Genomic DNA, 25,436 nt, shown 5'->3' with positions numbered 1-25,436 from the left:
TACATATAAATACAAAATACCATAAAGATCAATGTATCAAATTAAACTACTAATACTTGTATTATGTAATATATATTATGTAACATATTTAATTTTTAATCTAGAAAGTATTGGAAGTAGATGGACCAAACAGCAACACCCGTTTCAGTAACGGTTACAAAACCTTTTTTCTTGCTTGTTGACAATGATACTGTATGTTGTTATCTACCTTAGTTGAGCAAGTCACTCTGGATAAGCTAACTAACTAAAATACGAATTTATATGTGAAAATTAACATACCAAATTTACCACAAAGCACACTGGGTATTATTATTGGCCTTATTTGGAGGCAGAGCTCAATAAGAATAATACTCAGCATGCTTTACAATATTTTACTTTTACATTTGAGTCATTTACCAGACGCTCTGTTTAGTGCATTGATCTTCAGACAGCTAGGTGAGCCAACAACATATTACAATCGTACATTTTCCCTCAACAAAATATATATCAACATTTTTACATACACATTTATATTTAGTTCATTTAGCAGACAGTCTTCTCACACCATAATACTATCATACTGCTGATACCAATGTTGTCATTTAGCAGACAGTCTATCCCAACAGTACTATCATACTGCTGATACCAATGTTGTCATTTAGCAGAGTCTTATCAAACCAGAGTACTATCATACTGCTGATACCAATGTTGTCATTTAGCAGACAGTCTTATCACACCATAGTACTATCATACTGCTGATTCCAATGTTGTCATTTAGCAGACAGTCTTATCACACCATAGTACTATGACTGCTGATACCAATGTTGTCATTTAGCAGACAGTCTTATCACACCATAGTACTATCATACTGCTGATACCAATGTTGTCATTTAGCAGACAGTCTATCCCAACATAGTACTATTATACTGCTGATACCAATGCAGGGTGAAAGGGAGACCACAAGATGTGAACCGATATAATAAATGGTAAAAAAAGTACTTAGTGTCAGCTGTGCCACTAGAGATTCTGGGTTCGAGTCCAGGCTCTGTCGCAGACGGCCGCGACCGGGAGACCCACGACAGAGCATAATATAAATACTAACCATCTCTGCCTACTAACCAACACACTGTCATACTTCCTTATCAAAGAAACCACACCACCTCTACATACAGAAAATACAGTCAAGTAGGAAACCACTCCCTGTCCTCTGGTGTAGAGTTCCATGAAACACAAAGTCATCTTTCACACTGAACAGAAAGTCATCTTTGACAATCAACAGAAAGTCATCTTTCACACTGCCATTGCTTAACCTACAGGAGAGAGCACCAAAATGGCAGAGAATCAGGAACTGTTCTGTTGCTCCATCTGTCTGGATCTACTGAAGGATCCGGTGACTACTGCCTGTGGACACAGTTACTGTAGAATCTGTATTGAGGGCTGCTGGGATCAGGATGTTCTGAAAGGGGTCTATAGCTGTCCTCAGTGCAGAGAGACCTTCACTCCAAGGCCTAATCTGAGGAAAAATAACATGTTGGCTGAGCTGGTGGAGAAACTGAAGAAGACAGGACTCCAGGCTGCTCCCCCTCCTGCTCTGTGCTGTGCTGGACCTGGAGATGTGGCATGTGATTTCTGCACTGGGACCAGAAAGCAGGAAGCCCTCGTGTCCTGTCTGGTGTGTCTGGCTTCTTACTGTGACACTCACCTCCAATCTCACTATGAATTTCCTGCTTTCAAGAAGCACAAGCTGGTCAAAGCCACCGCACAACTACAGGAGAAGATCTGCTCTCATCATGACAAACTGCTGGAGGTTTACTGTCGTACCGATCAGCAGTGTATCTGTCTGCTGTGTGTGATGGATGAACATAAAGGCCATGATACAGTGTCAGCTGCAGCAGAGAGGACTGAGAAACAGGTAAGACCAGAACAAGTTGTTGGTGACTGTCTGATAAACAAAGAATTAAAGATACAGTAGGAACTAAGTCTGTTTGAATATGAGATCATTCAAATGAAATGGATCCACAAATATGGACACAAACCGTGAGTATATTGATTTTGCTTCAAATGTATATTTTCGAAAGTCTAACACATTCTGAATGCTCTTTTATTAGTCCAGAGTTCAGTCTCAACTCCTTGATACAGTAGTTCTACCATAAAAAACTATAATCATTCACATATAAACATAATATAACATTGTAAATGGACGTCCTCAATATTTTAGACCTTCCTCTCTATGGGCCCTATGTCACATGACTGTACTATTGATCTACTGGACAAATAAAGCTTGATAGCTCATTGAAGAGTGATTCTCCACAGAGGCAGCTGGGGATGAGTCAGCAGAAGGTCCAGCAGAGATTCCAGGAGAGAGAGAAGGAGCTGAAGGAGCTCCAACAGGCTGTGGAGTCTCTCAAGGTGAGTATTGTTGACCAGAGGAGACACACCATTTCACTTCTCTCCTCCAGTCAGAGAGAGAGAGAGAGAGAGAGGGAGGGAGGAGCCCCTCTTCAATCCCCCTGACCCCACTGTTGGGAACAGGCTGTCTGGACCCCTTTCAGAGAATGACTGCTTAATGTAACTGACGGGATATGAACCCAGGTTTACCGTGGGATAAACCAACATCTTGACCATTACACCAAGAGAACATTCCCTATTGGGCCGACACTGATTTAGAAGTTGCAGGCGGGGCTACCTCATCACATAACCATGAGTAACCATGACTGACTCATGTCCCCTATACATTAACATGGACCTCTCTCTCTCTCAATTCAATTCAAAGACCTTTATTGGCATGGGAAACATATGTTTACATTACCAAAGCAAGATAAATAGATACTAAACAAAAGTAAAATGAAATAAACTATTTGAAATGAAAAGTAAACATTACAGTCATAAAGTTTCAAAGGAATAGAGACATTTCATATTTTCGCTCCGTGTCACGCAACAAGATCTGTTTCATATTTTGCTCTTATGAACAGGACACCATTGAAATGTGTGATTTCTTGGGTCACGTTAAGTGTGGAGGTGGAGCAATTGAAGTTGAAAATTCCTTGTGTTTGTGATGCCCGCCGATTGGTATGACGCAGACCCGGTGGTGAGCGTGGTGAAACAGAGGAGTCAATGTCAGTCCTTTTGAGTCTTTACCCGACAAAGTCATGTTGGGATATATCAGTTATCCTGTTAGAGTCTTTGTGTTGAATCCACTGAGCTGTTTCAGGTGCAACGTTTATGGTCATGTTGCAGCAGTTTGTAGGAGGGAGATTACAAGATGTGGGAAGTGTGGAGGAGGTCATGGGTTAGAGGATTGTGTAGTTTTGGTGGATAAAGTTCTGTGTGTCAACTGTAGGGGTGTCCATGTTGCTGGGGATCAGAGGTGTCTGGTGAGAGAGAGGCAAGTTGAGGTGTCTAGAGTCAGAGTAGTGCAGAAGGTGTCGTATGCTGAAGCAGTGAAGAAAGTAGAGGAGGATGGGTCAAGGATGAGGGATCCTGAGAGGATCCCTGTGAGTAGTAGATCTGTGACAGCACAGAGGGATAGGCCAACGAGGGATATATGCTTCAGTAAGGTTGGCTTCTTAGAGTTCATAGCAATGGTTATCAACTGTACCTCAGAAATGGAACGTAAATCAGAGACAATAGATGTTGTAGTGGCAGCTGCAGAGAAGTATTTTGTCATATAAGATTTGACTTCAGAAGATTTCCAGGGTGTGTTGAGTGGTGGTTGTCCCGTCCTCCCAGGTCGTTGGCATGGTGCAGGAGCAGGATAGGGTCAAAGTAGTGGAATGGGGTAGTGGATGAGTGTAGGGTTAGTTGGCATGGTGCAGGACCAGACAGGGTCAAAGTAGTGGAATGGGGTAGTGGGTTTTTAACGAGTGTAGGGTGAGTTGGAAGGGTGTTTTTTTATTTGAAAAAATATGAAATGTTCCTTTTCCTATTTTGTATCAGAAAGTAAAAAAGATTTATATTATAGTCCAGTTGGGGGCGGTAATACAACATATTGGATGCCAACCGCCGTTAAACTCCAAAGAAGAAGAAACATTATATTGTGTCTATGTACATTGTTGTAACGATGTCTCTCTCTCTCATTCCATCACTTTCGTGGTAGTTGGTTGTGTGGGTCTCTGGTTATGAATGGGGTGCTGACAGACAATCGTTGATGGATATTTATAGAGCTCTGATCAGGACGACAATTTGTTACTGGTGAATAGTTTATGGGACAGTGGCAAAGACTTAAGCTGGACAGAATCCAGTATATAGCTTTAAGGATATGTATTGGTGCATTTTAATCAACATCTGTATGTGTCTTACTAGTGGAGGCGGGTGAGATGCCTTTGGGTATATGTCGTAATAAATTGTCATTATCTTATTGGGTTGCAAGGCTGTGAGGTTGAGCATCCCACTGCTACTGTTCTAGATGACTGTTGGGAATATACTAGTAGACAAGGCAGTGGTTTTGTTTGGACAGTTGGAAAGTTGCTGATGAGAGTGGTTTGAGGGAGTTAGAGGTTGGCCCTTCTGTGGTGATAGGGGATGTTCCTCCAGGGTTACTCCCAGATCCTGTTGTTGATCTAACCTTGGTAGACAAAAGGAAAAAAATGGTCAGAAGTCAGTGATAAAGGGAAACTGGTTGATAATTACATTGGTAGAAGTTGTTATGCTTTTTTACCTCTTTTCATAGATTTGATCCAAGGACCCAGATAGGGAGCACAGGAGCAGGTGTTTACTTTCCTGAATGTGATGTGCAGATATGTAGAAGACTAACAGATGAACTGTCAGTATACTCAGTTGAACTGTTGGTGATAATAGTTGCCCTCCAGTGGGTGGAGGATGTACAGCCTGTTAGAATTATAGTATGCTCAGATTGTATTGAGTAGTTTTTCATCTGGTAAATCTAATAGGAGTGACCAACTATTGGAGGTATTCAGGTTATTATGGAGAAATGAGAGAATGGGTGTAGTAGTGAGATTCTGCTAGGTCCCAGCACATTCAGGTGTGGAAGGGAATGAAATTGTAGACCAGTTAGCTAAAAGAGCTTTAAAACAAGATATAATATATGTTAATGTTCCACTGGGTAGAGGTGAGGACAAATGTAAGATCAGAGACATTTTGACAGATGTGTGGCAGAAGAGATGGGACTCTGAGCACAAGGGACGGCATTTATATGTCCTCTAAAGGTCGGTGGACCAAGATTCAAAGGTCAGATTAGGAAGGAAGAGGTGGTGTTTACTCGATTGTGCTTAGAGCATTGTACATTGAACAGGTCCTTACATTTGGTTGGCAGCATGTGAATGGTTTGTGTCTGGAGGGTTTTGTCAATGAAACGGTTGGAGCATGTGTTGTTATATTGTTGTAAGGATGTTGAAGAGAGGGAAAGATTGAAGTGTATGGTCATTGAGGTTGGATGGGGTTGGGGGGGTTGGAAGGCATTTGGGGGAGGGATGGGGGAGGGTCTATTTGAAGTTAGTAGGGCTCGTTTTTATTTTCTCAGAAGTACTGAGTTAGGTAGGAGGATTTAGAAATGGTGTAAACCGTGATTGAACACACTCCAGCACAGTAGGTGGCGCCATGCACCTTTAACGTTGGTTTGCGGACCGCCATTATATCATAGAAGAAGGTGTTGTGTGAGGGTTTTGTGGTTCCTGAGGAGGGCAACTATTCTTTTTGCGTATTTTCTAGTTGTTAAGGGTTTATTTATTGGTTTTCCACTGTTTATCGGTTAGAGTGAGGGGGGGAGTAGGGTAGTTTGTTTGGGAGGTGTGATATCCTCAACCGAGTGGAGAAGAAACGCTGTCTCTTCAGGTGCGTTCTGGAGAATGGTGTGGAGGAATTATTGATCATGGTCGGTGAACAGGTGGGAGAGGAACATATACACTCTGTATCCAGAATGAACAAGGCGGTGGTTGTGGTAATGTAAAGGTGAGTCTTGTTGCCCGGCTAGTTACCAGTATGATTTATGTGAGGGGTGTGTTGGTGCCGATTTCGTCAAGAGTAGTGGTGTCTAATCTGCCACCGTATGAACAGATCCATAAAGAGTTGGTTGGTTTTGGTTGGGTGTCTCTTTTCGTAGGCAAGTGTTTGTTTCTTAACTGAATTCAAGGTTAAACAGGGGAGGGGTGGTACACAGGGTTTGTTTAGGGCAGACAAGCGCGATCAGCCAGATAAATCTAGTTCACTGCATCCGCCAAGGAGCCCAGTTATATAATATTACCATGTGTCCCAGCTGTTTGCCGTAGTTTTGAAGTAAACGCGAAAAAGCGGGGCTTGTTTTAGGTCATGTCTCACCCTGCCAGCTCTTATTAGTTGTGTTGAAAAAACAGGTCTTATTTTAGGTCATGTTTCACCCTGCCAGCTCCTATTAGTTGTATTGAAAAAACAGGTCTTATTTTAGGCCATGTTTCACCCTGCCAGATCCTATTAGTTGTATTGAACAAACAGGCCTTATTTTAGGTCATGTTTCACCCTGCCAGCTCCTATTAGTTGTATTGAAAAAACAGGTCTTATTTTAGGTCATGTTTCACCCTGCCAGCTCCTATTAGTTGTATTGAAAAAACAGGTCTTATTTTAGGTCATGTTTCACCCTGCCTGCTCCTATTAGTTGTATTGAACACTGTTGCACCAACTCACCTTTTGAAAGTTCTATTCCCAGTCCATTGTTCTGCGTCACAATGTCAGCTTCACTATTGTTATCAATGAGACCAGCCCGCATCAACTTCTATGGGCTACGTGGGACGCTAGCGTCCCACCCGCGGTACACACTATCAACAGCCTGTGAAACATCAGGGCGCCAAATTTGAAAACTATTGTCATAATTCAAATTTCTCAAACATACAACTATCTTACACCCTTTGAAAGATAAACATCTCCTTAAAACCTGTTGAGGCCAGGGGGCAGGATCTAATCCCGGTATTGGGATTCATTGTCATGTGACCATGGCGGGGAATTCAAAACTGCAAGAGTAATCATTTCAAATAATCAAATAATCAACTATTTTCCTCCATTTGAAAGATATATCTCCTAAATCTAACCACGCTGTCCGATTTTCAGAGGCATTACGGAGAATGCATAAAGTTAGGTTATGTGAGGAGAGTACATTGACAATAGCTGCGTGTAATGTTTAGCCAATTCAAAGAAGGGCATCAACAGACAGAAAACTAGCTAGAATTATGCACTTACCTTTGACAATCTGCATCAGATGACACTCATAGGACATTATGTTATATAATACATGCATTTTTAGTTCCATCAAGTTCATATTTATATCCAAAAACAGCATTTACAGTCGCGGTGAAATTCAGAATTTTTTCGGCTCGAATGCACCCAGTGAATCCAGCATTACAAATCACGGAATTACTATTCGAAAACATTGGTAAATTATAATATTGTCATTCAAAGAATAATATATTATCATCTCGTAATTGCTACCGAATGGCCAGATCTCAAAATAACTTTACTGGGAAATCACATTTTGCATAAACTGGGTACTATGCTAACAACAATAAGCTATATGCTAAGCTAAGCTAAGCTATACCGTTAGCATTAGCATCATCTAATATCGATAATAACATTCTAAATATCCCCTTACCTTTGATTATCTCCATCAGAAGGCGCTGCCAGAGATCCCAGGTCCAGAACAAATGTGGTTTCTTTTGACAAAGTTCATAATTTATGTCCAAATAGTTAGCGTTCAGTAGGCTCCCACAAAATGAGGTGGGCAGTGTAAAGTCACGTCGAAAAGCTAAAGAAAACCTAGTAAATAATCTATTTACGTTTGTTTAAACATGTCAAACGTTGTTTAGCATTAATCTTTTGGTCCATTTTTAACGTGAAACATCAGTAAACATCGGTAATATTTTCACACAACCTATCAAGTGTCTAGAATAAACGATAATGACAAAGACACTCTTCTCAGATTCATGCGCAGGCGCAAAAAATGAAGTGATGACGTGTCAACTTGTAAGCTTTCTAATTCGGTCTGTATTCATGACAGATGCTTCCAACAACTTTCTAAAGATCGTTGACATCTAGTGGAAGCCGTAGGAGTTGCGAACTGAATCCTTTCTCACTGTGGTATCTTTAAAACAATGACACTAAATAGTACAGTCACAAAATTCTCATTTTTTTAAATCTATTTTTCACAGGTTTTTGCCTGCAATATGAGTTTTGTTATACTTACAGACACCATTCAAACTGTTTTAGAAAATTCAGAGTGTTTTCTATCCAAACCTAAACAATAATATGCATATTCTAGCTTCTGAGTTGGTGTAGGAGGCAGTTAAAAATGCGCACATATTTTTTTCCAAAATTCTCAATACTGCCCCCTAGCCCGTAGAGGTTAATCTAACCACGTTGTCCGATTTCAAAAAGGCTTTACGGCGAAAGCATAAAGTTAGATTATGTTAGGACAGTACATAGACAAAACATTACACACAGCCATTTTCAATGCAAAGACAGGCGTCACCAAAAGCAGAAAACCAGCTAAAATTATGCACTAACCTTTGACAATCTTCATCAGATGACACTCCTATGACATTATGTTAGACAATACATGCATTTTGTTCTATCAAGCTCATTTTTATCTCCAAAAACAGCATTTTACAGTGGCGCGTGACGTTCAGAAAACGTATTTCCCCCAAAACTCTCGGTGAACAGCACAACAATCTACAAAAATACTCGTCATAAACGTTGATAAAATATTAAACTGTTATTCAAAGAATTATAGATTAACATCTCCTGAATGCAACCGCATTGTCAGATTTCAAAATAACTTTACTGGGAGACTTTTACTTTGCAATAATCTGAGTACTGTGCTCAGAAAAATACACTAGGCAATACAGATAGCCGCCATTTTGGAGTCATAATGTACTGAAGCGCGCGGGACTTTTCGTCACGAATGTGCAAAAAATATATATTTACGTTCGTTCAAACATGTCAAACGTTGTATAGCATCAATCTTTAGGGCCTTTAGAACGTGAAACTTCAGTAATATTCCAACCGGACCCATGCTATGTCTTGAAAAAAGTTTTGGAACATAGGTCCTTTCTTACGTGAATGCACGCAATGAACTGAAGTGGTTTTCTCAGTGACCTGATTCCCAGCCTGCTTGTTCGGTCCGTGTTTGCCGCAAAAGGCAAAAAAAAAGACTGTTGACATCTAGTGGAAGCCTTAGGAAGTGCAAAATGAACCCTAACTCACTGTGTGTCAGAAAGGTAAGGACTTGGAAAAAAATACAGGCACCAGATTTTCATTTCCTGCTTGGAATCTTCTCAGGTTTTTGCCTGCTATATGAGTTATGTTATACTCACAGACACCATTCAAACAGTTTTAGAAACTTCAGAGTGTTTTCTATCCGAAAATCACTAATAATATGCATATTCTATTTTCTGGGCCAGAGTAGTAACCTGTTGAAATTGGGTACGTTTTTCATCCGGCCGTGAAAATACTGCCCCCGAGCCCCAACAGGTTTTAACCTTGTAGGTTTACCTCAGGTAACTTATTATTAACTAGGTTACAGCTACTTGGTGAGGAAGCTCACTGTTCACCTGGTTACACGTTGTAGTGACCTACAGTGTTAGTGAGTAGAACAGATGGTTGGTGCAAAGACATCAAATGTTAAATATGTTTAAACATATTTTATTTCAGAAAAAGGTTTAAAACCTAAACAAAACGTATGTCCCTGTCCTCTTTTTCAAGATGTGGCTGATTTAAACAGCCAGAAAATATATTTTTTTAAATGAATAAATATTTTTTTATTTTTTATATGTTGTTTCTAAATGGCTGCTGGGTAATTTGATATGCGTTGAAATCTGTTGGTTCGTAGGCATCAAATAGAAAGAATGCTGCGCAGGTTCACTGAGTTTTAAACCAAAAGGATAGGTGGAGCTCATTGATTTGTAGCTCTGACACAGTTGCTACCTCAGATTATGCCCACAGAAGACCACAGGGAGAAGCAAGAGAGATATAAACCCATACAGTTTATCTCTTTAAATACCCTGAACCTAACAATCAATCAAATGTATTTATGAAGCCCTTTTTACATCAGCAGATGTCACAAAGTGCTGTACAGAAACTCTAACCCTACGTATAACCTATTTTAGCCTGAACCCTAATTCTAGGGTAGGGTAGCCTACAACTATTTTAGTAATAATATTATGTTAGTAAATACCATTTTACTACTAAATAACATTTGTTATTTTTTTAAATAAAACCTATTTAAGCATTTGCTTTTTATTAGTTATTTTATTATATTTATTATTGCAAGGCAGAACACTTGATAAACAAGACTCATTTGTTTTATATGTTAAATGTGGTTTGAACTGGGTGACATAGTAACCTCTATGTGAAAGTCCAGCAATTGGCGTGGGATAGGTGGGGCAGGTTTGAGACTGATCTCTCGAATTAAATACACTTTATTTCTCAGCTGCCTCACCAATGTCTTTACGTGAATTAATAACTTTTAATTGGTAAATATTTCCAATAGATGGCAGCATAAGACCACGAAGCATCAGTTATAGGCTACAAGCAGCAATATGATTTACATAAAATAGCATGCAACCAAAGACTATGTCCCATGATTTTCTAAAATGGTCACTCATTACTTTACAGTTAGCTATATATCTCTTATTAGTCCTGTGTTGCTTTTGGGAGATCAAAACATTATTAACTATAGAAGGTATTGAACCCTGGTCAAATTACCACTAGTCAGATGTGCTGACCTCAACCCTAGTAAACACGCATTATGACATCATGTTAATATGTCATATTGGGAGGAAACAGCCTCGGAATAGAAAAGATGATGCATCTTCCAGCCCGACAATAAATGACATCATGCAGCCCTCACGGTTAGTAAATGTACCTCAACATGCCCCTCTCTTGTGGGAGAAGGCAGAGTGCTCGCTGCTCGCAGATGGAACAAGCTTTTGGAGGGGCTTGTTGAGTTGGATACTTGTACTTGACCTAAACTAATCTGATCTGTCTTATGCTGCCATCTATTAGAATTATTTAGCAACTGCAGCAGTACTGAATACAGTGGATATCCTTACTAAAGTTGTAATTACTCAGAATTACAAAATATAAAGTGTTATAGTTAATTTTATCACTAACAGCCATAAAATAACCATTTATAGCATAGTGTAACTGACATAAACCAAAAACATCATACATTCAGTTAATTATATTAAAATGTATATATTTAAATAGGTGACATTATCTGCCAGAGTAAAACCCACTTAACATGCACTGCTCAAAAAAATAAAGGGAACACTTAAACAACACAATGTAACTCCAAGTCAATCACACTTCTGTGAAATCAAACTGTCCACTTAGGAAGCAACACTGATTGACAATAAATTTCACATGCTGTTGTGCAAATGGAATAGACAACAGGTGGAAATTATAGGCAATTAGCAAGACACCCCCAATAAAGGAGTGGTTCTGCAGGTGGGGACCACAGACCACTTCTCAGTTCCTATGCTTCCTGGCTGATGTTTTGGTCACTTTTGAATGCTGGCGGTGCTTTCACTCTAGTGGTAGCATGAGACGGAGTCTCCAACCCACACAAGTGGCTCAGGTAGTGCAGCTCATCCAGGATGGCACATCAATGCGAGCTGTGGCAAGAAGGTTTGCTGTGTCTGTCAGCGTAGTGTCCAGAGCATGGAGGCGCTACCAGGAGACAGGCCAGTACATCAGGAGACGTGGAGGAGGCCGTAGGAGGGCAACAACCCAGCAGCAGGACCGCTACCTCTGCCTTTGTGCAAGGAGGAGCAGGAGAAGCACTGCCAGAGCCCTGCAAAATGACCTCCAGCAGGCCACAAATGTGCATGTGTCTGCTCAAACGGTCAGAAACAGACTCCATGAGGGTGGTATGAGGGCCCGACGTCCACAGGTGGGGGTTGTGCTTACAGCCCAACACCGTGCAGGACGTTTTGCATTTGCCAGAGAACACCAAGATTGGCAAATTCGCCACTGGCGCCCTGTGCTCTTCACAGATGAAAGCAGGTTCACACTGAGCACGTGACAGACGAGACAGAGTCTGGAGACGCCGTGGAGAACGTTCTGCTGCCTGCAACATCCTCCAGCATGACCGGTTTGGCGGTGGGTCAGTCATGGTGTGGGGTGGCATTTCTTTGGGGGGCCTCCATGTGCTCGCCAGAGGTAGCCTGACTGCCATTAGGTACCGAGATGAGATCCTCAGACCCCTTGTGAGACCATATGCTGGTGCGGTTGGCCCTGGGTTCCTCCTAATGCAAGACAATGCTAGACCTCATGTGGCTGGAGTGTGTCAGCAGTTCCTGCAAGAGGAAGGCATTGATGCTATGGACTGGCCCGCCTGTTCCCCAGACCTGAATCCAATTGAGCACATTTGGGACATCATGTCTCACTCCATCCACCAACGCCACGTTGCACCACAGACTGTCCAGGAGTTGGCTGATGCTTTAGTCCAGGTCTGGGAGGAGATCCCTCAGGAGACCATCCGCCACCTCATCAGGAGCATGCCCAGGCGTTGTAGGGAGGTCATACAGGCACGTGGAGGCATGTTTTGGAAGTGTTCCCTTTATTTTTTTGAGCAGTATATAAACACAGACACTGGAGACAGACACTGAAAATGAGCTTTTTTAATATAAACAATGAAACTGACATAAGGCGACTCCGGGATGCTGGCCTTCTGGCATTCTCGGCAGAGTTGCAAAGAAAAAGCCATATTTCAGACTTACCAATACAAATATCAAGATGGGAAAAAGAACTGGCACTGGACAGAGGACCTCTGCCAAGAAGGCCTGCATCCCGGAGTCGCCTCTTCACTGTTGATGTTGAGACTGGTGTTTTGCGGGTACTATTTAATGAAGCTGCCAGTTGAGGACTTGTGAGGCTTCTGTTTCTCAAACTCGACACACTAATGTACTTGTCCTCTTGCTCAGTTGTGCACCGGGACCTCCCACTCCTCTTTCTATTCTGGTTAGAGCCAGTTTGCGCTGTTCTGTGAAGGGAGTAGTACACAGCGTTGTACGAGAGCTTTAGTTTCTTGGCAATTTCTCACATTTAATAGCCTTCATTTCTCAGAACAAGAATAGACTGACGAGTTTCAGAAGAAAGTTATTTGTTTCTAGCCATTTTGAGCCTGTAATCAAATCCACAAATGCTGATGCTCCAGATACTCAACTAGTCTAAAGAAGGCGAGTTTTATTTACATTTTTAGTAATTTAGCAGACACTCTTATCCAGAGCGACTTACAGTAGTGAATACATACATTTCATGCATTTTTTTTTGTACTGGACCCCGTGGGAATCAAACCCACAACCTTGGAGTTGCACACACCATGCTGGCGTTGCAAAGACCATGCTCTACCAACTAGGCCACAGTTGGTAGAGCATGAATCAGAACAACAGTTGTCAGCTGTGCTAACATAATTGCAAAAGGGTTTTCTAATGATCAATTAGCCTTTTAAAATGATAAACTTGGATTAGCTAACACAACATGCCGTTGGAACACAGGAGTGATGGTTGCTGATAATGGGCCTCTGTACACCTATGTACAGTTGAAGTGGGAAGTTTACATACACCTGAGCCAAATTCATTTAAACTCAGTTTTTTTTTTCACAATTCCTGACATTTAATCCTAGTAAAAAAATCCCTGTTTTAGGTCAGTTGGGATCACCACTTTATTTTAAGAATGTGAAATGTCAGAATAATAGTAGAGAGAGCTTTTTTTTATTTCAGCTTTTATTTCTTTCATCACATTCCCAGTGGGTCAGAAGTTTACATACACTCAATTAGTATTTGGTATCATTGCCTTTAAATTGTTTAACTTGGGTGAAATGTTTCGGGTAGCCTTCCACAAGCTTCCCACAATAAGTTGGGTGAATTTTGTCCCATTCCTCCTGACAGAGCTGGTGAAACTAAGTCAGGTTTGTAGGCCTCCTTGCTAGTTCTGGGATTGATATGCACTTTTTGCACCAAAGTAGCTTCATCTCAAGGAGACAAAACACATGGGAATCGAACCCACAACCCTGGTGTTGCAAACACCATGCTCTACCAAATGAGCCACACGGGACCATAGGTAGGCCTCCATTGTAGGCCTCCATTGTAGGCCTCCTTGCTCGTTCTGGGATTGATTTGCACTTTTCGCACCAAAGTACGTTCAGCTCTAGGAGACAGAATGAGTCTCCTTCCTGAGCAGTATGACGGCTCTGTGGTCCCATGGTGTTTATACTTGTGTACTATTGTTTGTACAGATGAAGGTGGTACCTAGAGACATTTGGAAATTGCTCCCAAGGATAAACTAGACTTGTGGAGGTCTACAATTTGTTTTCTGAGGTCTTGGCTGATTTGTTTTGATTTTCCCATGATGTCAAGCAAAGAGGCACTGAGTTTGAAGGTAGGCCTTGAAATACATCCACAGCTACACCTCCAATTGACTCAAATGATGTCAATTAGCCTATCAGAAGCTTCTAAAGCCATGACATTTTCTGGAATTTTCCAAGCTGTTTGAAGGCACAGTCAACTTAGTGTATGTAAACATTTGACCCACTGAATTGTGATACAGTGAATTATAAGTGAAATAATCTGTCTGTAAACAATTGTTGGACGGCAGCGTTCTGATTCAAAGCGGTGCAGAGGCTACTGTACATTCTCATTCTCTCTCTCTCTCTCTCTCTCTCTGTCTCTCTCTCTCTCTCTCTCTCTCTCTCTCTCTCTCTCTCTGTCTCTCTCTCTCTCTCTCTCTCTCTTAACAGCGCTCTGCACAGTCAGCAATGGAGGACAGTGATCAGATCTTTACTGAGCTGATCCGCTCCATTGAGAGAAGGAGCTCTGAGGTGAAGGAGCTGATCAGAGCCCAAGAGAAGGCTCAAGTGAGTCAAGCTGAAGGACTCCTGGAGCAACTGAAGCAGGAGATAGCTGAGCTGAGGAAGAGAAGCACTGAGCTGGAGCAGCTCTCACACACAGAGGATCACATCCATTTCCTCCAGGTAACTAAACTGCCTTGTTACATGTGATATGAAATTAACTGAATGTGAAACTATTCATATCAATCATTATGTTGTCCTGTCTGTCTCCCTCTCTCTGTCCCTCTCTCTCTATTTCTCTTCCCTTCTCTCTCTGTCCCTCTCTCTCTGTCCCTCTCTCTCTCTCTCTCTCTCTCTCTCTGTCCGTCTCTCTCTCTCTGTCCGTCTCTCTCTCTCTGTCCCTCTCTCTCTCTGTCCCTCTCTCTCTCGCTGTCCCCCTCTCGCTGTCCCCCTCTCTCTGTCCCACTCTCTCTGCCACCCCCCACTCTCTCTCTCTCTCTCTCTCTCTCTCTCTCTCCCTCTCCTTCTCTCTCTCTCTCTCTCTCTCTGTCCGTCCCCCTCTCTCTCCCTCTGTCCCTCTCTCTCTCTCTCTCTCTCTCTCTCTGTCCGTCTCTCTCTCTCTGTCCGTCTCTCTCTCTCTGTCCGTCTCTCTCTCTCTGTCCCTCTCTCTCTCTCTGTCCCTCTCTCTCTCTCTGTCCCCCTCTCTGTCCCACTCTCTCTGCCCCCCTCTCTCTTTCTCTCTCTCTCCCTCTCCTCTTTCTCTCTCTCTCTCTCTCTCTCTCTCTCTCTCTCTCTCTCTCTCTCTGTCCGTCCCTCTCTCTCTCTCTCTCTCTCTCTATGTCCGTCCCCCTCTCTCTCCCTCTGTCTCTCCCTCTCTCTCTCTCTCCAGAGTTATCAGTCTCTCTCCAGTATCAGTGTATCTTCAGACTTACCCAGCATCGTTGTCCGTCCTCTTCAGCACTTTGGAGATGTGAGTAAGACTGTGTCTGAACTGAGAGAGAAACTAGAAGACTTCCTTAAAGGAGAATGGACCAAGATCTCCACTACAGGTGTGTTGAAAACAAAAAGAACATCAACTTTAGACCATTGAAAGCTCCCTACTAGTCATATATATGTGGAATATGGTATGATGATAACATTCCCTCTCTCTGTCAATGTGTTTGTGTGTCTGTAGTGAATATAGTGGAGGTTGTGCTGCCTCCAGAGCCCAAGACCAGAGACCAGTTGTTACAATGTGAGTGTCTTTATTGTGAAGTAACTAACAGTCTCTTTTTACTGACACTCCTAACAATCCCTCTAGAAATATATAGCAACAGTAGATCTAATCAAAGACTGGGTATCTATCTGACTCCTCATATTTCTCTGATTTGATCTCTGCTGTGCTCTAATCAAAGACAGGGTAGATACAGTATCTGACTTAACTTATTGTTCTGACTCCCCTCATTGGTCTCTGCTCTGCTCTTCTCCCAGATTCCTATCAGCTCACACTGGACCCAAACACAGCAAACACACGCCTCTCTCTGTCTGAAGGGAACAGAAAGGTGACCTATACAGACCAAGTCCAACCATATCCTGACCATCCAGACAGATTCACCAACTACTGTCAGGTTCTGTGTAGAGAGGGTCTGTCTGGACGCTGTTACTGGGAGGTGGAGTGGACTGGGGAGTGGGTTTATACAGCAGTCTCATATAAAGACATCAGCAGAACAGGGTCAGGTGAGGCATTTGGACACCATAACAAGTCCTGGAGATTACTGTGCTGTAGTGGTGGTTATTGTTTCAAACACAATAATGTTGTGACTAAAGTATCAGGCCCTCAGTCCACCAGAGTAGGAGTGTACCTGGATCACAAGGCAGGTACTCTGTCCTTCTACAGTGTCTCTGACACAATGACCCTCCTCCACAGAGAACAGACTACATTCACTCAGCCCCTCTATCCTGGGTTTAGTCTCAATGGTACTGCTGAGCTGGTTAAACTGTAGTAGGGTCCACATAGATACTAGTCATGCTGGTGTGGTCTATAGCTGAGCTGGTTAAACTGTAGTAGGGTCCACATAGATACTAGTCATGCTGGTGTAGTCTATAGCTGAGCTGGTTAAACTGTAGTAGGGTCCACATAGATACTAGTAATGCTGGTGTAGTCTATAGCTGAGCTGGTTAAACTGTAGTAGGGTCCAAATAGACACTAGTCATGCTGGTGTAGTCTATAGCTGAGCTGGTTAAACTGTAGTAGGGTCCACATAGATACTAGTCATGCTGGTGTAGTCTATAGCTGAGCTGGTTAAACTGTATTAGGGTCCACATAGATACTAGTCATGCTGGTGGTGATGGTCCCCAGATGTGATGATTCATTCTACTCTGTTTTATCTACAATTATTAAACTGATTTGATCTTCAGATGTTCTGAATTAAAATAAACCTTTAATGTTTTCATATTTTTGTAATTGCAATGTTTTAATCTTGTACATTTCCATGAATCATGATGTATGGTGTTGATGTATATTGGTTGTCATTCAGAACCATTGATATGTTTTCTCAGTTGGTTCTCTGTCTCTATGTAATTCTCCTCAGTATCATTGATCAGCTTGTAGGCTCGGCCCTAATTGATGTGTTCTCTGTCACCTGGAGCTGCATGGAAAATGGTCCAGGAACAAAAGGACAATTCAGGACTAGTCAGCCCACTACAAGCTGGAATCTCTTACTTTCTACTAAAGTATATGGTCTGGTTTCCCAGACACAGATTAATCCTAGTCCTGGACTAAAAAGTATGTTCAATGTAGATGTCCAGGAAACCGGCCCTAAATGTGTCATCTTTCATCCTCCCATTCTGCTCAGTCCAGCAACATTAAACCTGTCCAGCAGGTGGTGTTATTGACCAAACAATAAAACCAGCAGATATTTGCCCTGCCACTCAGTATATCAGTAATGTTCAGAATAGTACTTTAATATCATTGGAGATTGATGGTCTTTTTAATCCACTATCCAGAGTCAGGAACAGATGAAGTTAGGTCTGCTACTGTTCAGTGATTAAATATGATTTATGGTGATGGGAAATAAAAAATAAAACACTAAACTTCATCTAGTAATTTGTGCGTTCTAGACACTATCAGAATGGTAAATCACGGTCGTGCGCATGGCGCATAACGTGACAAAAAATGTCTAAATATTCCATTACCGTACTTCGAAGCATGTCAACCGCTGTTTAAAATCAATTTTTATGCAATTTATCTCGTAGAAAAGCGATAAAATTCCGATAAAATTCCGGCCCGGGAATCTGCGTGTCTGTAAACAGAGGGAAAAACAGAAAGGCGGGGGCGGCCAGTGCCCACGCCTAAGCCCTTTGTCCTCTGATAGACCACTTAGCAAAAGCGCTCGTGTGTTTCAGCCAGGGCTTTGAATTACGTCATTCAGGTTTTTCCCGGGCTCTGAGAGCCCATTGGAGCCGTGGGAAGTGTCACGTAACAGCAGAGATCCTTAGTTTTTGGAAGAGATGTCAAAGAAAGCCAATAAATGGTCAGACAGGCCACTTCAATACTGCCCCCGTGGCCCGTAGAGGTTAAAACCATTAGATGCATTTGACCATAGAGCACTTTGTCTTATTATGGGTCGAGGTTATTCCAAGGTGTGTCTTTAACTTGTAAATGGATTGTGTGGAGGTGAGCTAGTGGTGTGGCTGATAGAATAGAATGAAAAGGGAGGAGGGGAGGAAGAGGGGAGGAGTGAAGGGCTGTTCAAGAAACCAGATGAGGAAGAGAAAGATGTTCAGGGGAATTACTGTCTCTGTTCCAAATGGTTCCCTATTCCCTACGTAGTGCACTACGGTGCTTCTGACCAGGTCTAAAGTAGTGTTCTACATAGGGAATAGGGTGTAGATTTATTACAATATCATGCTTTAGTGTTTGGCACAAAAAAATATTAGATCTCTACCCTCCCACTAAATGTCTGTCATCCCCCAGTTCTGTTAAGACTTCCTCTCATTGAACTGGGCCTCGTTCTAAATGGTCACTTTGTATTGATAGTCCATACTGGACTTTACTATGGTTCTACATACAGTATCTGTATTGATAGTCCATACTGGGCTTTACTATGGTTCTACATACAGTATCTGTATTGATAGTCCATACTGGGCTTTGCTATGGTTCCACATACAGTATCTGTATTGATAGTCCATACTGGACTTTACTATGGTTCTACATATAGTATCTGTATTGATAGTCCATACTGGACTTTACTATGGTTCTACATACAGTATCTGTACCTGGAGGGTTTCTGCTCACATATTCCTTTATCTCCACAACTTTATCTGATTCTCTCTCCCAGTAGAGAAGGAAAGCTACACTTCAGGAGGAAGGAGAGATTATTGGGACGCCCCATGGAGAGATGATAGATGGATGTGAAAGAGGAGACAGGTAATGGTTGTACTCCCCCATGGAGAGATGATAGAGGGATGTGAAAGAGGAGAGAGGTAATGGTTGTACTCCCCCATGGAGAGATGATAGAGGGATGTGAAAGAGGAGAGAGGTAACTGTTGTACTCCCCCATGGAGAGATGATAGAGAGATGTGAAAGAGGAGAGAGGTAATGGTTGGACTGGACTTATTTATTCTCTCATTACTGACTTATTCTGTCTCAATAACATAATTGCAGTTTACAAGATAAGTACATTCAAGGAAGTATCCATGTATTACAGTTTTCACAGTGTAACAGAAATGTTGTCTGAAAATATAGCCATGAATTGTACATCTTGTCTCACACAATCATTGGTTCCTGTAGGTGCAGGGTAGAGATATGACGGGGAGACGGTCATACCCTCCTCCTCAGACCTTTTGGTCAAACGCCCAGAATATGTTAAATTAAGATAGGAGACGGTGCCAGACACATGCAGGAACCGACCCTGTGAAGCATGTTCTATGTATCTTTCTTGCTGTATACTGTCATGAAGTTGCCCTGTTGGGGGCGGTTTATGACCCCCCATAAATACCATTCCCCCTTTTCTCTCCACTCTACAGAATGGACTCTTGGAAAGACCTTTGTTAACGTAGAGAGAGTATGGTAACATCAAAAGGTTTACTTATTTATTCTCTCATTACTGACATTCTTTATCACTGAAGTAATTACACAACATGATTCATGTTAGATAGATAATGTTCTCTTCCTCCTATAAGAGTCATTGAAGTGTTGGATGAGATAGGACCCTGCCTTCTCCTGGGGATATTTGTTGGACCCATCACAACTGGTGCACTAGCGGTTCTGGGGGGGGGTGACAACAATTTTGGACCCCCTTGTGGCCCCCCTAAATGTGAGGTATGAAATAATTTTTACATAACACATTTTTGCTATCGTTCTTTTTTTTTACATCCGTTATTAGACAGTGGCAACGATGATGATTATGAACATGGTCTTTTGCCTGCTAATGCCTGCAATGCAGTGAAGAAAACGATATGACAACAATAACGTCTAATGTAACTGGCCCCTCTAACAGTACAACTGGCCCCAGCTTGGCCCCCCCAGTTGAAATGGTCTAGAACCACCACTGAACGGGTGATGAGGGCCTCCTATTCCAGCTGCACAAAGAAAACCAGGGACTGCAGTGTGATCCAGTCTCCAGCAGGGGGCAGTAAAACCCTATGGACCTGAAAGGGAAAGTGAGGCGTATAAATCAAAGGTGAATTTACATTGATGTTTCCATAGAGACCTGAGTCATATTCACTAGGCACCAAACTGAACTCAAACAGGGAGGGACTAACTGAACTTAAGAAAATAACTGTTTTCGTTTTCTGTTGCTAAATGTTTTGCTACAGTGTGCCCTAACGAATAAAACCCATTTTAAAATACTATTTATATCAAATATGACCCTGGATTCAAATACTATTTGAAATCCTACAAATACTTTGAGCATTTCCTTTAGTCCTCCAGGTGGGAGGGATTTGTACTTTTATGACTTTTCTATTGTTTCCATTACAACAAACTCAATCAAGCACTGCTTATTAAGTATTCCAAATGATTTTAAATAGTAATTGAACGCAGGTCTGTTTCCACATGCAATAAGCCTGTAACGTCTTGTACGATCTCAGGTAAAGGTGTTTCAAATGGAAGGGCAAGTCTCACCACTGAGAGCAAAACATCACTGGTCCACCTCTGCATCAGGTCAGCTATGTTGATCAGTACTGTCCCAGGGATGCTGGGAGCAGAGATGAACTCCCCTGACCTGGTACCACCTATGGAGTTGTCATTTTAATATCAGTTTAACCCCATTACTGCTATAACACACATCAACCATGTTAATAGAATGAAATGGATCCAGGTTCTATTTATTCTACAATAGATTTCATCACAGGTCACTTGGTAAGTTTGTTAATCGAGTGGCGCGAAATACAAATACCTTAGAAATGCTATAACTTCAATTTCTCAAACATATGACTATTTTACACCATTAGAAAGACAAGACTCTCGTTAATCTAACCACATTGTCCTATTTCAAAAAGGCTTTACAGCGAAAGCAAAACATTAGATTATGTCAGGAGAGTACCCATCCAAAAAAAATCACACAGCCATTTTCAAAGCAAGCATATATGCTATATATCTAATTTGACACCCACCAAGTTTGGCGCTCACTAAACTCAGAATTACTAAGAAAAATTGGATTACCTTTGCTGTTCTTCGTCAGAATGCACTCCCAGAACTTCTACTTCAACAACAAATGTTGTTTTGGTTCAAAATAATCCATAGTTATGTGCAAGTATCTCCGTTTTGTTTGTGCATTCAGGTCCCTATCCGAAGAGTGACGCGCGAGCGCATATCGTGACAAAAATTTTCAAAATATTCCATTACCGTACTTAGAAGCATGTCAAACGCTGTTTAATATCAATTTTTATGCGATTTTTCTCATAGAATAGCAATAATATTCCAATAATATTCATTCAATGGCTGAAAGAAAAAAATTGAGAATTCTCATGAATGCGCATCTCCAGTGTCACTGTCCCCAGGCTGACCACTCACAAAATCTGCTGCTGTTCTTCGCCCAGAGACAGCAGACGCCCCATTCCACTTTCTGACGCCTTCAGACAGCCAATGGAAGCCTTGGAAATTGTCACGTTACAGCAGAGATACTGTATTTTCGATAGAGATAACCCAGAAGGACCAGAAATGGTCAGACAGGCCACTTGCTATATGGAATCTTCTCAGGTTTTGGCCTGCCATATGAGTGCTGTTATACTCACAGACACCATTCAAACAGTTTTAGAAACTTTAGAGTGTTATCTATCCAAATCTACTAATTATATGCATATTCTCGTTTCTGGAAAAGAGTAGTAACCAGTTTAAATCGTGTACGTTTTTTATCCGGCCGTGCAAATACTGCCCCCTAGCCCCAACAGGTTAAGGGCCTCTCTTCTGCCCTGGATGTCTGCCTAGTTAAGGGCCTCTCTTCTGCCCTGGATGTCTGCCTAGGTATGGATCTCTCTTCTGCCCTGGATGTCTGCCTAGTTAAGGGCCTCTCTTCTGCCCTGTATGTCTGCCTAGTTAAGGGCCTCTCTTCTGCCATGGATGTCTGCCTAGTTAAGGGCCTCTCTTCTGCCCTGGATGTCTGCCTAGTTAAGGGCCTCTCTTCGGCCTCCTCCCGTTACCTGCTGCACTGCTCCCCGCCTGCCCTGGTCTGTCTCTCCCAGTCTGGTACAGGTGCCCTCGACACTCTCTCTCTCCCCGGAGCTTTGCTCGCCTACATCACACATTGCTAACTTGTTTACTGATCTGCTGTTGGACTGTTTGATTAGTGATTGTTGCTATGTTTGTATTATTATTTAGGATTTTTTTAGCTCATTTAATGAGGGCTCAGCGTTGTGTTGGCTACATGTCTTAGATTGCTTAGTGCTGTGTTTCTCTCAGGTCAAACGATGAGGCAATAAAGGAACATGTTGCTGTTGTTCATGTTGCTGCTGTCTACCCTTGGCTTTCACAATGTTGGAGATACTTTTAGAGCCCGTTGCTCTGTGAATGAGGAAATATGACTGTTTCTCCCTCGAGTTTTGGGAGAAACCGAACGCTTGCTCTGTGAATGAGGAAATATATGACTGTTTCTCCCTCGAGTTTAAATAGTGTTGTATCTTGTTGTTATAGACCATCTGCTACTGTTGGCTCTCTGGATTGTATTTTCAAATTGTTATCACAGCATGTCAACTCTGAGCTTGCCCTGATGGGTGATGAATCAGGATTGGTTAACATCTAACTCTGATCAACTCTAAATTCGATGCAATACCTATAATCTCACTCAGATTGTCATCAGTGTAACGGGGTTGAATATAAAGGATCCTCTGAAATCCTCTTTGATTGATTTGATCTTAACCAATACTCCTCATCGTTTTAATGCTTCTGGTGTTTTAGCAAATGACATAAGTGATCACTGGGCTATTGCCTGTGTGAGAGATGGTTAAATTCCTAAGCATTCTCCACGTGTCATTACGAAAAGAAAACGGAAGCTGTTTGATATTGCAGGTTTTTTACATGATGTATCTAGCATTGAATGGAATAGAATGGAATGAATTACTGATGTTGAACTAGCCTTTTCTTACTTCCACAATGCATTCCAGGATGTATGCAATAGGCCCCTTTAAATAAATTCAGGATTAAGGGCAGAGAGAACCCTTGGTTTACTGAGGAACGTACTAAAATCATAAGGGAACTAAATGCTATGTGGGCTAAAGCAAGAGGGTTCTGGTTCGGCGGATGATTGGATGGCTTTTAAACGTCTTCGAAATATGGGTGTGGCTATGATCCGAAAAGTGAAAGCAGACCACTACCTGAAATCTACTTCAGATCTTTTAAATAATTCCTCCACATTTTGACAAGTAGTGAAAGGTTTGGAGTGAAAAGAAGAATCACAGCTTCCCAAACTATTGTTGGTCGACACACAGGTAGTAACTGAGAGAACCTCCATTCTGAAAGCCTTGAATCAGCATTTTATAGAAGCAGGAAGTTTATTTGAAAAGGTCAAAAGGTATAGATGAGCCCCTTATGAATTTACCTGACACCCCTGTGCACTCCTTCACCAGGTTCTCCTTCTCATCCCTGACACCCCTGTGTACTCCTTTACCAGGTTCTCCTTCTCATCCCTGACACCCCTGTGCACTTCTTCACCAGGATCTCCTTCTCCTCCCTGACACCCCTGTGTACTCCTTTACCAGGTTCTCCTTCTCATCCCTGACACCCCTGTGTACTCCTTCACCAGGTTCTCCTTCTCATCCCTGACACCCGTGTGTACTCCTTCACCAGGTTCTCCTTCTCATCCCTGACACCCCTGTGTACTCCTTCACCAGGTTCCCCTTCTCATCCCTGACACCCCTGTGCACTCCTTCACCAGGTTCTCCTTCTCATCCCTGACACCCCTGTGCACCTCTTCACCAGGTTCTCCTTCTCATCCTTCTCTGTTTCAGAAGTGAGTAAAGCCCTGAAAGAAATTGATAGAAAAAAATCCCCTGGCCCTGATGAACTAGACCACTGCTTCCTACACCTAGCTGCTGACATCATTGCTCCCCCCTATATTTGTAACCTCACGCTTGTCGTTAAGGAAATCCCCAAGTTAAAACCTGTTTGGGAAAGGCGTTCCGCTAGCGGCACACCTGGCCAACATCCGGTGAAATTGCAGAGCGCCAAATTCAAAAACAGAAATACCCAAAATAAAAATTCATTAAACATACAAGTGTTATACATCGGCTTAAAGATTAACCTCTTGTTAATCCAGCTGCTGTGTCAGATTTCTAAAAGTCTTTATTGCGAAAGCATACCATGCGATTATCTGAGGACAGCGCCCAGCACACAAAACCATACAAACATTTTCCAGCCAAGTAGAGGAGTCACAAAAGTCAGAAATAGCGATAAAATGAATCACTTACCTTTGATGATCTTCATATGGATGCACTCACAAGACACCCAGTTAAACAATAAATGTTTGTTTTGTTCGATAAAGTCCCTCTTTATATAAAAAAAACTCAGTTTTGTTGGCGCGTTTTGTTCAGTAATCCATTGGCTCAAAGGCGGTCACAATAGGCAGAAGAAAAATCCAAGTAGTACCAGTAAAGTTCATCAAAACATGTCAAACTATGTTTTTAATCAATCCTCAGGTTGTCTTTTGTCCAAATAATTTATAATATTTCAACCGGACAATAGCGTCCACTGTCCACTCATTCAATGTGGTCATTCTTCCTCATTCTTCAGGATACAAGCCTGAAACAATTTCTAAAGACTGTTGACATCTAGTGGAAGCCATGGGAATTGCAATCTGAGTCCTAAGCCATTGGATACTGTGTAGACATTCATTTGAAAACTACAAACATAAAAAAATCCCTTTTCCTGGATGGATATTTCTCAGGTTTTCGCCTGCCATATCAGTTAAATGCTCATTGCTATTTTAACAACAGATCCTAAAATAGATCATGATAGGTTTCTCACAGCCTTTTGCAGGGCTCTAAAATCCAGAGATGTTCAGCTACACAAACGTATGGTTGCTTTACTAAAGCGTCAATACAGTCAATATAAATCCGTAGAACAATGCCCCGCTTGTTAAAAAACTATCTGATTAAAAAAGGCAAAAACAAGCGTTAAAAAACTGTATCTAACATCGATCATTCCAGAATACCACAAGAACACATATCCTTAATTAACCAAATGAATGAGACAGGGCCGACATCTCCACCA

The 25,436-nt window shown here is 41.9% G+C and overlaps 1 protein-coding gene across 1 annotated transcript; it reads left to right on the top strand.

Annotated features, from left to right (window-relative positions):
• Positions 1-1,177: 1,177 nt before the first annotated feature.
• LOC115191433 (tripartite motif-containing protein 16-like) lies at positions 1,178-16,731 on the top strand. Its single transcript, XM_029749283.1, has 6 exons — positions 1,178-1,891; positions 2,293-2,388; positions 14,699-14,932; positions 15,639-15,798; positions 15,924-15,983; positions 16,220-16,731. The coding sequence occupies exons 1-6, from the start codon at positions 1,310-1,312 to the stop codon at positions 16,729-16,731; spliced, it is 1,644 nt and encodes a 547-aa protein (XP_029605143.1). The 5' UTR covers positions 1,178-1,309.
• Positions 16,732-25,436: the final 8,705 nt, after the last annotated feature.

This window comes from Salmo trutta, chromosome 4, assembly GCF_901001165.1.
Source record: "Salmo trutta chromosome 4, fSalTru1.1, whole genome shotgun sequence".
Taxonomy (NCBI): Eukaryota; Metazoa; Chordata; class Actinopteri; order Salmoniformes; family Salmonidae; genus Salmo; species Salmo trutta.
The sequence above is the reverse complement of the archived record's forward strand: the minus strand, read 5'-3'. Positions and strand labels throughout refer to the sequence as shown.